At 58.6% G+C, this 14,198-nt stretch overlaps 1 protein-coding gene across 5 annotated transcripts; it reads left to right on the top strand.

Annotated features, from left to right (window-relative positions):
- Positions 1-4,438: 4,438 nt before the first annotated feature.
- PPP1R26 (protein phosphatase 1 regulatory subunit 26) lies at positions 4,439-12,971 on the top strand. Of its 5 annotated transcripts, none has more exons than XM_025475648.3 (3): positions 4,487-4,529; positions 5,356-5,453; positions 7,389-12,971. In XM_025475648.3, exon 3 carries the CDS (start codon positions 7,912-7,914, stop codon positions 11,458-11,460), a length of 3,549 nt encoding a protein of 1,182 aa, XP_025331433.1. In that variant the 5' UTR covers positions 4,487-4,529; positions 5,356-5,453; positions 7,389-7,911; the 3' UTR covers positions 11,461-12,971. The 5 variants fall into 5 exon arrangements, with proteins under 5 accessions (XP_025331435.1, XP_025331433.1, XP_025331434.1 ...); XM_025475649.3 differs by having other exon boundaries at positions 4,511-4,529; positions 5,356-5,403; XM_025475650.3 differs by lacking the exon at positions 5,356-5,453 and having other exon boundaries at positions 4,439-4,529.
- The last annotated feature ends 1,227 nt before the right edge of the window (positions 12,972-14,198 follow it).

Genomic DNA, 14,198 nt, shown 5'->3' on the forward strand with positions numbered 1-14,198 from the left:
TCCCTCTTGAATAAATCTGGGGTGACATGTCCTCATTCCTCATATACGATGTACTGGGCCCTCCAGAATAATTTCGTCTCAGGAGGCTTATTTTGTGTTCTCATTTGGGATGCCATCTTATAAACAAGCAATCGTAAAAGTCACGTTAGCCCCTGCAACGGTAAGTAATAAATTGGGTAAAATCCATGCCAGGGTGATTCTACGAACCTGACGCTCAAGAAATAAAACTGAGCAAAGCCATTAAAAGCCATTTCTGAGGTGAAAGATGTTTATAGTGGTTTGGAAGGAAAAGAATTTCCAACAACGGAATGGCACGGGCCGAGCCCCATCCCTGGCTCTAGGAGGAGCACCTGTACGACCCCACCTGCAGATAGGAGCATGCAAGAATGCATCCATGTGCATTAAACATCTCACCTAAGTTTTGTATGCATAGAAGCAAAAATGCCCATGACTTCAAAGGAAACGAGCATGAAAGCAGTCGGCAGGAACACGCAGCAGCTGGGCATTGCTCCCACTGCAGGCCACACCCCACAGCCTGAGATTGGAGGTCTGTCCGGCCACTGCCACCACCTGGGGTGGGGGGCTTCACCTCCACCTGTCCTAGGGGCACAAGGGCAGACCCCACTCTTTCCCAACGAGGTTCATGCCCATACTTACCTGACTGACCCTGCTGCTGGTCCCTGGGGGGTCTTCTGCTTTAAAGAGCCAAGAACAGTCTTCGTAGGGACCCCCTGTATGAACGGTGTGAGTGTGGCCTCAGACCAGCTTCCAAGTAGAGCCAGTGCATTTCTCATTTCACAAAGACAGGGATGAGGAGGAGCAGGACCCGCCTCCCCCAGGTCTTCGGAGACTGTCAAACTTCGAGTTGGGGGCGCCTTCTTTCATTTGAGTTTATGAGAGCATCATTATCTCTGTGAAGGGAAACAATCCGAAGGGCCCCAGCTTCTCTACTAGCACCACTCTGGTCCCCAGTGTCCCTGGCCATTTCCTTGCAGATGTAGACAGTAAGTTCCCTAGGGATCCACTGTTCCCATGACAAAAGGGCAAACGGAGGGCCAGAGGCATCTCTGGGGAGAGTGGCCTGACCAGAAGCCCTGCCACTGTTGCCTCTGCTCCCACAGTGGCCCAGCCAGCCAAAAGCACAGTCATGGACTCTCCTTCCTCAAAGCAGTGGGCCTGGGCTGACTGGAGGCCCCCTGTGGGAGGGGTGGACCAGAGTCCCCACCACCAAAGCCAACACCTCTTAGGATAAGAGAGGTTTGTCGTGTATTTGTTTTTAAAGATTTATTTATTTATTTATTTTAGAGGCAGGAGCAAGGAGAGGAGGGGCAGAGGGAGAGGAAGAGAGAATTTCAAGCAGACTCCATGCTGAATGTAGAGCCCAATGTGAGGCTCAATCCCACCACCCCAAGATCAGGACCTGAGCCGAAACCAAGAGTCAGACACTTGACCAACTGAGCCATCCAGGAGTCTTGACAGGAGAGTTTTGATGAAAAACAGATGCTGCTTCTTGTTCTTCCCATGAAGATCCTACAATATGCAAGAGATAAGGTTTCCAAAAGTTAAAAATATGTGTGGGTGTGCATGCATGTGTGTGTGTGCGCGCCTTTAAGTGCGTGTATGTGCATGTGTGTGCATTTGTACGTGCATGCGTGCATGTGCATGTATGTGGGGGGTGCATGCATGCATGCCTCTGTTGTGTGCATGTGTGTGTTTGTGGGTGCATGCATGTGTGTGCATGTATGCATCTGTGAGTGTGTGTGTGTGAGGGAGGGGCTCATATATATCTATCTGAAGGTCGTGCCTTTGGACAGAAGTGGAGAAAGCACCCTTCCTTGGAAGAGACTGTTTCTTCCGCACCACACACTTTGGCCTCTGATTTCCTCAGGTGAACTCTCGTCCCCCTCGTGTCTTATCTAGTTCTCTTATTTGGAAATCTAGCCACTGAACTGGGGAAGGCTTATGAAATCTTGGCGTGGTGAAAGCTACCCTAGACTTTTCCCCAAAGCTAGAATCCATATCAGGAAACCTGACAGATTTAAAATCTATGCATCACAAACAAAAGGTGAATTCCAAAGTTAAAAAGACGAGCTGAAAAATTGATGTGATGCACATGAGTACATCGTTGAGAGGGGCTAAGCCCTTGAGTAGAGCTCTAGAGTACAAAAAAGAGAGGAAATAAGAAAATGCGTAAGAACTCATACAGGCAACCTTCCAAACGGCTGCCAGCAAAATCAAAAGATGTCCAACATCACCAATAGTCAAAGGCATGAAAATCAAAGCAAAGAAAGGCCCATTCCTCGAGTCAGCCTGAACCGGAATGCACAGTGTGGCCTGTAAGAGACAGGGGGATGTGGGGACAGGGCGTGGGACACCACATCAATCAGAGCCTCCAGAGGGCCCCGTGGCAAAATGTGTGGTAGTCTTTGGCTCAGTAGTGCCTGTTTGAGGAATTTACCCGGACGACACACTCAGGCCACTTCCAAGGACACTTCCAAGCAGCCCCCCACCTCCGTTCCTGCGGTGGCCACGGTCCAGAAGCAGGCGCTTCTGCCAGACGCTCAGGCCAGCAGCAGCCCCCCAACGGCACCCCACGCCTGTACCCCTCGGCATCCTAGAGGGGTGAGCACAGGGCGACAGGAGAGCAAGACCACAGCCACGTAACCACAGCACGGCATGCCGTTACTACCAGGCTATTTTATTATGTTATCGTCACTCTCGACCTCGGCCTAGTTTACCAGCCAAGCTTAATCACAGGTGTGTATGTACCGGAGTGAACAGCCTGCGTATGGGTCCGCAATGCCCATGGTTTCAGGAGGCCAATGGGGGTCTTGGAGCGTGTCCCCTGCGGATAAGGGGTGGGGGGTGGCTATAATATCATCAGAAATGTTCATCACAGCACTATTTAAAAACTGGGAAGAAACACGCCAAGACAGTTATAGTCCACATCTCCACGTAGTTAGGTTATTAATTAGATTCACTTTCTCAAACTCTAATGAACGAGTATTACTCTTACAGCGAAAAGATGTGATTTATTAAGACAACTCACTAAGGCATTACAATGATGCTTTAATGGGTTTCCTGACACCTGGCCCCCAAATTCCCCAGACTGGCAAGATTAGAAATTCTCCCCCTGCCACCCCCCTGCCCGCTTCTTATTCCCTGTGAGAAAAAGCCTCTGGCTTTCATCCTGTCAAACCTCTGGAACATACTAGACGGGAAACGAACCCCAGTTCCCCCCAGAGGCATCTGGGTGGAGGCCAATGAGGCCAGTGGGGATGTACAGACAGATGGCCACTGTGTCTTCTTTCCATCTGCCTCTGCCACCAGGCAGGCTCTGGCCACATGGGCCCAGGGACCCCGAGCAGAACCTGCGACACCCAGACTGTGAGCAGGGACGTCTGAAACATAAAACTGCAAAGATGAACGAAGAGAGGGAAACAGAACTTCCTCGTGGGGGGGGGGGGGGGGCGTCAAAAGACTGGCTCCCCTCCTCCCCTCCCCTTGAACAGGCCCCCGGGATGGGATGTCTGTTTAATATGTATCTGCTCATGTTAGAACCAGCTGCAGGTCTGCACAGGAAGCCAGCCATGCAACCCCTTCCACTCCACCCCCCTGCCCACCTTCCCCCAGAACCCCAGCCCCAGGCCAGCCCAGGGACCACACGCCCAGGTGCTCGCCCAGGTGCTCGGAGACCCCATCCTCAGCGACTGAGCCTCGTTGCCTCCTACCTGCCTGGCCTCCCTGGGAGGGGAGGGTGACTGGCCTGTCCTCACCTCCTGGGGTCCCGACGTCTTACTCTGGGGCGAGGGAGCGCGCAGGCCGGGAAGCAATGGCCGCAACTAAAGGCCCAGGAGGCTGGCGGCCTGGTCAGCTTCCCCGGAGCAGAGCAGCGGCCCGGGGCGTGCGGGGCTGGGAGCGCGCGGCTGCGGCCCGGCCCGGCCAGGCCCGCGGGCGGGCTCGGCGCGGAGCTCGGCGCACACCCCGGCGGGAGGACCGCGCCGGGCTCGGAGCCGCGCACGGGCGGGACCTCACGGGGCACTTCTAGGAGCGCTGCAGCCTGGTGGTCGCGGCACCGGGCAGGGCCGCAGCCCCTCCGGCTCCCCACCTCCCGCGCTCCCCGGGCGCGCCCCCGCCGCGCCGGCACCCCGGGGACAGGGCGGGCCCCCAGGGTCGGTCCCGCCTCCGGCAGGGCGGGCGGGGGCCCCACGTCAGCCACCCCGAACTCCCAGGCGCGGGGACGCCCCGGCCCGAGCCAGGCTGGGCGCGCGGGGGCGGGGGCCGCGGGGGCCGCGGGGGCCGCGGGGGCCGCGGGGGGCCTCGGGGGACGCGGGGCGCGGGGGGCGCGGGGGGCCTCGGGGGGCGCGGGGCGGGGGCGCGGGCGCGGGCGGGGGCGCCCCGCAGGGGCCGGCAGGTGGGCGCGCGCTCGCGGGCGGGGGTCCGGCGGGCCGCGCGCCTCCCCCGGAACTCGGCCGTGCCATTCCCATGATGCCCAGCCACCGGGCACGGCTTCCGGAGCGCGGCCGCCGGTAGGTCCGGGAGGGGGCGCCGCCGCCGCCCGCGCCCGCCCGCCCGCCCCGCCCCCGGCCCCGGCCCCGGCCCCGGCCCGCGCCCGCCCGCCGCCTCCCCGGCCGCGCCCGCCCCTGGCCCCCGCCCTCCCCTCTCTTCCCCGGGGCGCGCGCGGGCGGCGGGCCGGGGGCGGCGGCGGGCGGGGCGAGCGCGGCCGGGCCAGGCGCGGGGGGAGCGCCGGGGCCGCCGCCCGGCGGGGGCGGGGGCGGGGGCTGGGGCGGGGCGGGGCGGGGGTGCGCCCCCGAGGCGGCCCCGCGTCCCTCGGAGCCCGCGGCGCGGGCGGGCCCAGGTGCGCGCAGGTGAGGCCCCGCGGCGGGCGCTTCCGGCCTGGCGTCCCCGCCCCCCCGCGCCCCCGACCCTCCGGCGGAAAGGCGGCCCCGCCCCGCCCCGGCCGCGGCTTCCGGGAGGGTCGCGGGCCCGGCCGCCTCGTCGGCCCCCACCCCCACCCCCACCCCCACCCCCGGCGCCCGGGGCCCCGCGCATCCCCGGCGCAGACCCCGGCGCAGGCCGGCCCGCCCCGCGGGAGGTGCTCGCGCTTACCTGGCCGGGCGCCCCGGGGCTGGGGGCGGGGGCCTGGGTGCCAGGGGTCAGAGGGCCGGCGGGGGGGGCGGGGGGACTCGCCCGCCGCGCCCCCAGGCGCAGACGCAGGCCGGGCGGCTTCTCCCGGTGAGAGGTCGCGGCGACCCCGCAGAGCTCCCCTCCCGCAGGCCACGCCCACTCCGGGCGCCCCGGGCTCCCCGGCCCTCCTCCGGCCCTGGCACCCTGACCCTCGCCTCCCTCACCCAGGGGCGAAGCTGCCGCAAGAGGGAAGAACGGGAGCTGGACCGCCTTTTGGTGAGCTGAGAGATGTGTTGGGGTGTTGCTGCCGGGAGCAGAGTGTTCAGGTGACGAGCATAAGCAAGGTTCTCTCCTCCCTGGGGTTTGCTGTCCAGACCGGGAAGATGTCCCTGTGCCCTCTGCCGCTTTCTCTGTGTTGGCACCACCTGGCTTCGGTGCGGGGCTGGCTGTCCTTGCAGGCACCCTCCACACCTGGTCCGGGCCCTGGGGCTAAGGGCGGCCGTTTTACAAAGCCAGAGCCCCTGGCTGCAGCTCATGGTTCTCTCCAAGTACAGTTTTGGGGAGTTTTTCAGAATGATTCATCTTACGTAGTTGATTGTTTTAAAGCCACAAGCGGTCGCTGGAGATTCCCTCTGAAATTTTAACCTCATTCTTGCACTAGGTGATTTGACAATTCAGAAAATCGCTCACTGGGAGTCCCATGGGGAACACAGGGAACATGGCTGGTAGAGACCAGAGTTCTTCCTCCCGCAGCTTTGCTCTAGAGTAGAATTTACTGCCACCCAGCACCTTTGGGTTCATCCCTGGGCCTGTTTTTAAACACCGTATTGCTGCTTAAGGAGTTAACATTCTTGATTTAGACTCTTTGCAGCCCAAGGCCGATGTGAACATCTCACGATCTGTCATTTTGCCCAGGCAGCTCAGATAATGAGCACAACAAGGTGGGCATGGGCCCCTGACCCATGCAGGAGCCCCCCACCCACCCTCGTCATACCCACTGCTCTGTGACTGGGAACCTCTTCAGAGGGTGATGTCTCAGGAGAGGCTGTGGCCGGCAGCGAGATATACACACGCTGCCCCTGGCATCAGAGCTGTGGCCCAGGACAGTTGTGAATTAGCTGTGATTAACTGCCTTTGACCGGAGGATTAAGATTTTCCAAATGTTAATTTCAAGTTCTTAAATTCATGCTCTTTCTCCCCCCGCTCCCCCCCCCCTCAAAAAAATAAAAAAAATCTTTACTAGCTGAAGCTTCAGCCTCTAAACTAGGTGTTTCTGATTTTCCTTACCCTGGCAGCCAAAAGTCTATTTCAGAAGTGGACAAAGGATGCAGGGGGGTGGGGGGTGGGGTGAAGAGAGAATCCCTGAAATGCTTTGCAAACATTGACTGCTGTATCTTCCCACTAAAACTGGTCTTGAGAATTTCAAGGAATTACAACAAATGTGTTTACATTACAGTTTCACTCTTTGGGCACGGATCTGTCATAGCCAGCGGCTTCCTTCTGAATTTGTTGTGCCCTCTGGTTAATTGCTGGTTTCAACTGCCTGGGCATGTCTGTACCTAGGTGGCTGGCCACCCTTTCTTAGAAAGGACTATGGTACGTAGATACAAGATCACGTGCTTGTCAGGACCAAAGCTCCTGCTAGAAGAGGATCCAAGAAGAGGATCCAAGTTGAAAGCAAAGCAGAGAGGCAGGCTAGCTCCAGCCTACCCACTGGGGTTGTATGGGTGCCTTACATGGTGCTCTTTTGGGGTGGAAATCCACTTCCCTGTTCCTATAAATGCTGCGGAGCTGTTCTCTTGCATCTCAGCTATTTTGCATTCCAGTGTGAGGGTGCATGGGCAGGCAGGTGGTCAGGAGAGATCAGAAGAGCAGGTTAGGAATGAATAGTTCTGTGACTCTTTCCAGTGTAGGCCGTGCTCCCCTCTGCAGGAGTGGTCCTAACCTTTACTGGAAAGGCTGTGTGCGAGCATGGCTTCAAAGTGTCCCCAAGACAGGCCTAGTAGCTCTGCTGGTGCAGCCACCTTTGCTCTGAGATGCGGGAGCCCGAGTAACTGCACTGGATGAAAAAGGGCTCAACGGCAGCGTTTGGGGCAGCTTCTCTACTAATTAGCTAGATAGTGCAATACGAGCCCATAAGACTACCTGACAGATACACGTTTGATGTCTTTAAATAAAAAGGCTTTAGTATAAGTGACTCCTTCAAGATGTTCGAGGAAGTAATTTTTTAATTGTTCATATCATATCACTTTTTATTTCAGGAGCTTGTTTTTTGCATCAAGAGTGAAATGACCCACGAAGTCTCACTAAGCTTAGATTCACATAGTCATTCTGTTTAACCCATGAGGAAGCACGTCTGGACTTGATCTCTCGCCGGCACCTCTTGACAGCCTTCACTGTAGATAAAACCTCAATTCTCTTACCAAAAAGATGGAAGGCCAGAGTAGGGACACAGGACAGGAAGGGACCGTGGCGTGTGCTTCTGTGTAAGTGCGGTGCCTGTGGCTCAGAGCGGTTCCCTCCTCGGTCTCCACAGCCGGCGCTTCCCCTGCAGCTGAGCACACCGAAGCCTAGGAAGCATGAGTGACCTGCCCGGCACCCCCAGCTTACCCGGCATCGGCCTCTGACCCGGCCCTCTGGACTCTAGCCCGGTACACTGTTCCTCGGCGGCCGTGTGTGCCAGCAGGGTAGCATCCTACCAACATCCTCTCTTTCCTCGCAAGATGTGAAACAGGCAGAAAAATAAAGAATCACCTCTCTGCACATCCCTCCCTATCTGCTAGAATGTTTCTAATGAACGCTCCTCCTGTGGTTGCTCTCCAGTCAAAATGGGAGGCTTTTGGCACACCTGGGAGCTTTAGGTTTCCCGGGTGCTTCTCGGAGCCGAAAGAGGGTGTCTCGAGAGCTTCTGTGAGTGCCAAAGTGCAGATGGTCATCAGCACGCTCCAGAGCGACAAGGCTGCTCTGGGCATGAGCGATGAGCTTGCCCTACAGAGGAGCCAGAGGGCAGAGAAAGGCCGGGACACCAGGCTGGCCGCCAACCCTGCATTTGCCGCCTGTGGTCTCGCTGCTGATTTTGTGCCCTCCAGGGAGGAACAAGCAGCGGATTTTGGCCCCTTGGTGCTGGATTCAGACAGCGATGACTCCGTGGACCGGGACATCGAAGAAGCGATCCAAGAGTACCTAAAGGCCAAGAGTGGGGCCACCCAGCCGCCTGGGGCCACAGACGGGGGCAGGAGGTCCAAACTCGAGGTTCGTCTGAGTAGCACCCCGACTGCCCCGTGTCCTCTGAAGCTCCCACCCAGCTCAGGAGGCGCCCCTGGCAGCCGCGTGGGAGCTGGCCAGGACCGGGGCTCCGCCTCCCCAGTTAGTGTTAGCAGTGACGACTCCTTTGAGCAGAGCATCCAGGCAGAGATCGAACAGTTTCTGAATGAGAAAAGACAGCATGAGACCCCAAGATGTGATGTTTCCATGGACATGAAACCTGACCCCAGCAATAATGCAGCCAGATTGGCATTTAGATCCAGCAAAGAGCCGACGGCCAAGGCACATCGGCAGGATGTGATGGGAACCTACAAGGACTTTGTCTTCCGGAAACCTCCTAGGCTAGCAAAGGTGAGCACACGGCCCCGAGGCCTCGGGTCCAGGGCCACCATTGAGCCAGAGAGTGTGGATGGCGCGAAGCCAGCTGCCACTGCCAGCCACCCTGCAGAAGCAGCCCCGAGTAAAGGTGTGGTCAGGAGGAGTGTGGGCCCCGGGCGGAGGGCAAAGCGAGCCAAGAGCACAGCCCTGGTATGTAAGGCATCCGGCTCCAGCAGTGACGATGGCATTGAGGAGGCCATCCAGCTGTACCAGCTGGAGAAAAGGAAGGAGGCAGGCGGAGACCTGCCACAGAGGACGCCCCTCGGGGAGGGGAAGGGGCCCGAGCCTCCTGCACACAGCACAGGCCACTCCACAAAAAGTGCCTTCCCGGAAACCCACAGGAAAACACCAGGCAGGAAGAAGCCAGTGGCCCCGAAGGCTGTGGACCTCAGCCCAGGTGGCCCTGACCCTGACCACCCCTCCAAGCCACCCAAGGATCCCAGAGCCACTGAAAACGAGCTGCTGGAACGGCCACCATGCCGGGCAGACACGTCCGCCGAGCTGATGTGCGCTGAAGCTATCCTGGACATTTCCAAGACGATCCTGCCGGCCCCTGTGGGGGGCAGCGAGAGACCCCCACCTGCCAGCTCACTCTCCTACCCCCTGATCGTGCCTTCCCGCTGCGACGGGGACAGCAGCTCTGTGGACAGCAGCGACAGCATAGAGCAGGAGATCCGGACGTTCCTGGCTCTGAAGGCTCAGTCGGGGGCTTGGCTGGCCCGGACGGAGAGCTGCCCACCATCCACACAGAGCCCCGCGCCACCACCAGGCCCCAGGGTCCCCGGCTCTAAAACGCTGGGCCTGTCACTGAGCTGCAAGAGGAAACGCAGAGGAGGCAGCCACGCTGTGCCGCCATCCACACCTAAGAAAGCGAGAGAGGCAGTGCAAGAGGCCGCCCGGGATGTGGACCACGGCCCAGCCAGCACACAGCCTGGCCAGGCCCCCAGGGTGGAAGGCCAGAGCAGGGGCCAGCCCATCCCCTGCAGGCCACTTGAGCTAAGTGACCAGCAAGGTGCCCCTGATGCCAGGGGCAGCACATGGCCCAGCCGCGGGAAGGCAGCCCCAGCCAGGAGCACTGGTGAGCGGGGGAGCTCCGAGGACAAGAGCAGCTCGCTGGACAGCGACGAGGACCTGGACACTGCCATCAAGGACCTGCTGCGGTCCAGGCGGAGGCTCAAGAAGAGGTGGAAGGACCCCAGGGCTGCATGTAAGAGGAAGGTCAGGTTCAGCACCACTGAGCCCCAGTTCTTGGATAAATTAGGCAGCTTCCGGAAGGACTGGAAGGACAGAAGCCCCCATCTGTTGAAAAGCTGCCTCTCAAAGCCCAAAAGAGATGGCAGGGAGAACCTGGGGAAAAAGCCTTTGAGCGTCTCCTGCAGAGACACGGAGAGAAGCAGGGTGGACGGCCCCAGGGATGCAGCCCCGGCCCTCCAGCTCAGGAGAAAAGTCTCCGAAGGGAATCTGTTCTGCCCGGAAGTAGATGCTTGTGAACCTCTGGCCACCGCCCCCAGCTCCCAGCCCCCGCCGGACGACAGCAGCTCTGTGGACAGTGATGACAGCATCGAGCTGGAGATCAGGAAGTTCTTGGCTGAAAAGGCCAAAGAGTCCGGAAGCGGTTCAGAAGCCCCAGGAGGGGGCCCTGCCGCCCTGGGGATGGGGAGCGTGCCCAGGCCGGAGCTGCCCTGTCGGAAGGTGCCGCCACCTGCCCTGGCCCTTCAGCCTGGTGTGTGCACACGGAGCCAGCGGGGCAGGGGCAGCCTGCAGCCGGCCAGAGGTCTGGGGGGCACAGGGAGAGCCTTCCTTCCGGGCGGGAGGAGCGGCCCCCGAGCAGAGCAGGCCTGCCTCCCTGCAGCTGTGGCCAGGCACACCAGCGGGGCAGGGGCCCTGTCTGCCAAAGGGTCAGCTGCTGGTCGGAGACTGGTTTGCACTCACAAAGATCAGAGCTCAAGAGGGACCGAGTGTGCCAGGCAACGTGCTCTCGGCCCCCTGCCCACTCAAATTGAAGCGGGTGCCCAGGCAGAAAGCCCTGGTGTGGCCTTTGCTGCAACCACACAGGGCCAGGGCCCACGGACTCGGAAGCTGGGAGCAGATGGGCCAGGGAGCCCCCAGGCCGGCCTCGCCCTCCCGTGGGCCGACTTCGCCCACCAGAGTCGGCTGCAGAGCACATGGGCGCTGAGCCCAGAAGGCAGAGAGGCCACGTGGAGGGGGGGCCTCGGGGGCCAGAGAGACCACGGGCCAGAGGGCCAGGACCCCAAGAAAAGCCTGCCCTTCACAGGTTTTTCCTCGCTGCTGTCCACACAGCTATTCCACTTTGGAAAGAGTGTCTCCTGGGGGGGCAGGCAGGCCAGTGTCTTCAGCCCACCCCTGAGTCTGCCCCTGCAGGGCCCGTCCTTCTCAGCCTTCAGAGAGACCCCTGCTGGCCACAGCCCCGTGTTTGGGAGCTCGCACCTACTTACGAAGAAGGAGGGTGGACACTGGCCGGCCCGCAAGTCCCAGGTGGCATGCGCTCTGCCCACCAGGAGGAACTCAGGCTCCGAGGAGGACGTTCTAGACTTGAGGTATAGGCGGAGGGTTATCAGTGGAGGCGATGAGGCCCGGGAGGCCTTGGGCAGTGACTCCAGCGAGCTCAGTGACACCTCCATGGAGGAGGGTGGTGGCCCAGAGACCCAGGGCAAAGCCCTCCAGCCGTAAGGACACTTGCAGGCTCCGTCTTCATGGGAAGCAGATAGACACACATGTATCCGTGTGTGTGCCATGACGCTCGCCGTCCCAGGAGAGAAACCAGAAATCCCTCTGTGCCGCCCTGTACATATTATATCCGCTGGGAGTGATGGTGTTATTTAACAGATGTGTCCTGGAAAATATGATTTTTGTAGCTTTTTTGTAAATTATTTAAAGTGCTGTAAAAAGTATTTTTGGAAAATACAGTTGTTGGATTTCGTAGGACGTGCCTACCTGCAGCTTTGCGTGGTGTCCATGTGAGTGTTAGACGAGTGGACACTTGACCACCGCAGCCAGGGTTAAAGTGACCCTGACTGATAGTTTGGGCCGATCGCTGCTGGAAAGGGCTGGTAGTATCTGGGAAGCAGCAGTCGCCACCCACCCACCCGCCCCAAGGTTCACAAAAGCACCTGCAGAGGTCTCCTCTGGGAAGCTGCTGGACAGCACTTGCAACATGAAGGCCCCAGCCCCACAAGGCCAAAGTGAGCCTTCTGGACACAGCACTTGTGGCCTCGATAGGAGAACATCTCAAAGCACAAAGGCCAGCGAGCGCACAGGCCGGCCATCCCCAGTTGCATGTGGAAATACCGAGTGAGGCTCGGTGGCACGTCTGGTCCATGTCCCGGCCCATGGGGTTTAACGTCCAGCCCTGTGCAACCCCTGCGTGATTCTAACAGCTTAATAAAGCTCTTTTTCTATTGGAGCCACTGTTCTCCATTTTCAGTCACGGTTCCAAAATTTAACAGACAATGTGTATGTATTAAACGTCCCCGTCCTGATCCGTGTGCAGGAATACACGAGGTGAGAACTGCTGGACAAGTTCTGGTGCCCAGACGCCTCTAGAGCCCAGGATGAGGCCCAGCACCCTCCAGGGACCAGGGCCTCTTCAGGGCAAGCTCACACTGCACAGCACAAGGTGGGCAGGGCACGGGGCCTCATGTTGCATCATAGCCAAGCCAGGGCCTTGCAGGGTAGAGAAGAGCGTGGCTTCCAGTGCCTTCTGCCCAGAGGCTCTGTGCTTGTGGCCGCTGTGAAGACAGGAGGGGCCCTGTCCCATGGGCTGGGCACTCAGCAGTCACAGTGTTGGCATGCCATTGTGTGGCAGACGTTCATTAGTGACCCCGACTTTTACCACCCATCTTAGCAATTTAGCATGATGGGTTTGGAGCCAGGCTGACTTCCCAGCCGAGGTTAGTTGGTCTTCTAACATACAAGTGAATTTCCCAGGGTTTAGCAGCGATCCACCCCTGTACCCGCATGCCAGTGAGCACCTGTGTGCCCTCAGCCTGCCTGGCTCTCGAGGGGTGCATTTTCCAGCTCACTTGGCTTCTAGGGAAAATAATTCAATTCCTGTAATCCATGCTTTAAATTTTATTTAATTTTTTAAGGAGTGCTTTTAACACTTGAAAATCAAAATCAGCCTGTTTTGTACATAAGAAATGGGTTTTTAAAATGCTAATAAATGAAGCACTGCTCATGAATCAGCTGACCCAGCCTGTCTTCCCTGGGGTGGCCTTTGTGGGATGGTGATAGGGTCCACTCGTGCCTTTAGCTCTGAGCATGGTGGGTCTCCCCCAGACCCAGTACCCTCTGCACATGCCCCCTCCCTGCCTCCTGGGTTCCTGCGGCCTCTGCGACACCCACCTCCATTCTGCGTGGTTACTGGGCAGTGCAGGCCAAGCCGTTCACACACGCTGGGCGTGGGTCCTGTCCCTGGGACTGCCAAAAAGCTCTTGCTTCTGCACCCACACAGTCAACTCTGGCGCACGCTGGGCCCCTGCACCCTGTCTGGAAAGGGGGCTGTGGTAGGGTGAGCGAGGAAGGCCTGGCGCTGCAGCTGCAAAGGGCAGTGTCCTGGGAGCTCCCGCGTGGGATTCCAGATAGGCACCCACCTGGGCCATCGGAGGGATGATGTGTTACCAAGTCAAGCTGTAATCATTAGGAGCTTCCATGAGTCACATCCAAGCTACACCCTCATTTCCCAGGGAAGGAGGGGTTTGTGGGGTGGGAGGGCCAGAGGTTCATTCATTTCATGCAAAGAAGGGGAGAAGCCTGATTTTCAGGTCATCCTGGGACTCACTGCATCTTTCTGGAAAGAATGGACACAGGTGGAATAGAAGGGAGGTGGGAGGGGAGGGAGGGCCCTGCTGGCTAATATGTGATGCCCACCACCCACATCTAGAGAAGAAGGGTCTTTCTCCCACAGGCAAGGGTCACTAGTTCTTCCTGTTGCTCAGAATCTGAATTGTCAGGTTTTCCCAAGCTGAGACACACATGCATCAGGAAACCAGGCCCTAAATCTAAGTAACTAGCACCTGCTCCTATAAAAACATGGAAGTATTGCCACCTCGATTCTCAATCCCCCTCCCCCAAATTAATTTAAGGGCCTACTTAAGGGACCCACCATCCCTATCTGCAAACCACAGCCAGGTCTGCTCCAGGCGAGGCTGACCAGCAGTGGGGAGCAGTTATTTCCAGAATCTTTGGTACTTCTGCTCTTCTGTGTTCTGGACAGAGGGATACTCTTCCCCCCACCCCCCCGCCGTGTTGACGAACCTCCTATCTGTTTGAAACTGTTTCTTCTAAGTGACTATAACTGAAAGGTGAAAAGCTACTGGAGAGAAGTCTACAGACGGATGTGAAAACCCCTGTCCAGTGAGGAGGTCGCTGCTCTTGGCCCCACCCACAGCCACACCGAGTGACAAAGT

The sequence above is a fragment of the Canis lupus genome, chromosome 9, assembly GCF_003254725.2.
Source record: "Canis lupus dingo isolate Sandy chromosome 9, ASM325472v2, whole genome shotgun sequence".
In the NCBI taxonomy this organism is placed as follows: Eukaryota; Metazoa; Chordata; class Mammalia; order Carnivora; family Canidae; genus Canis; species Canis lupus.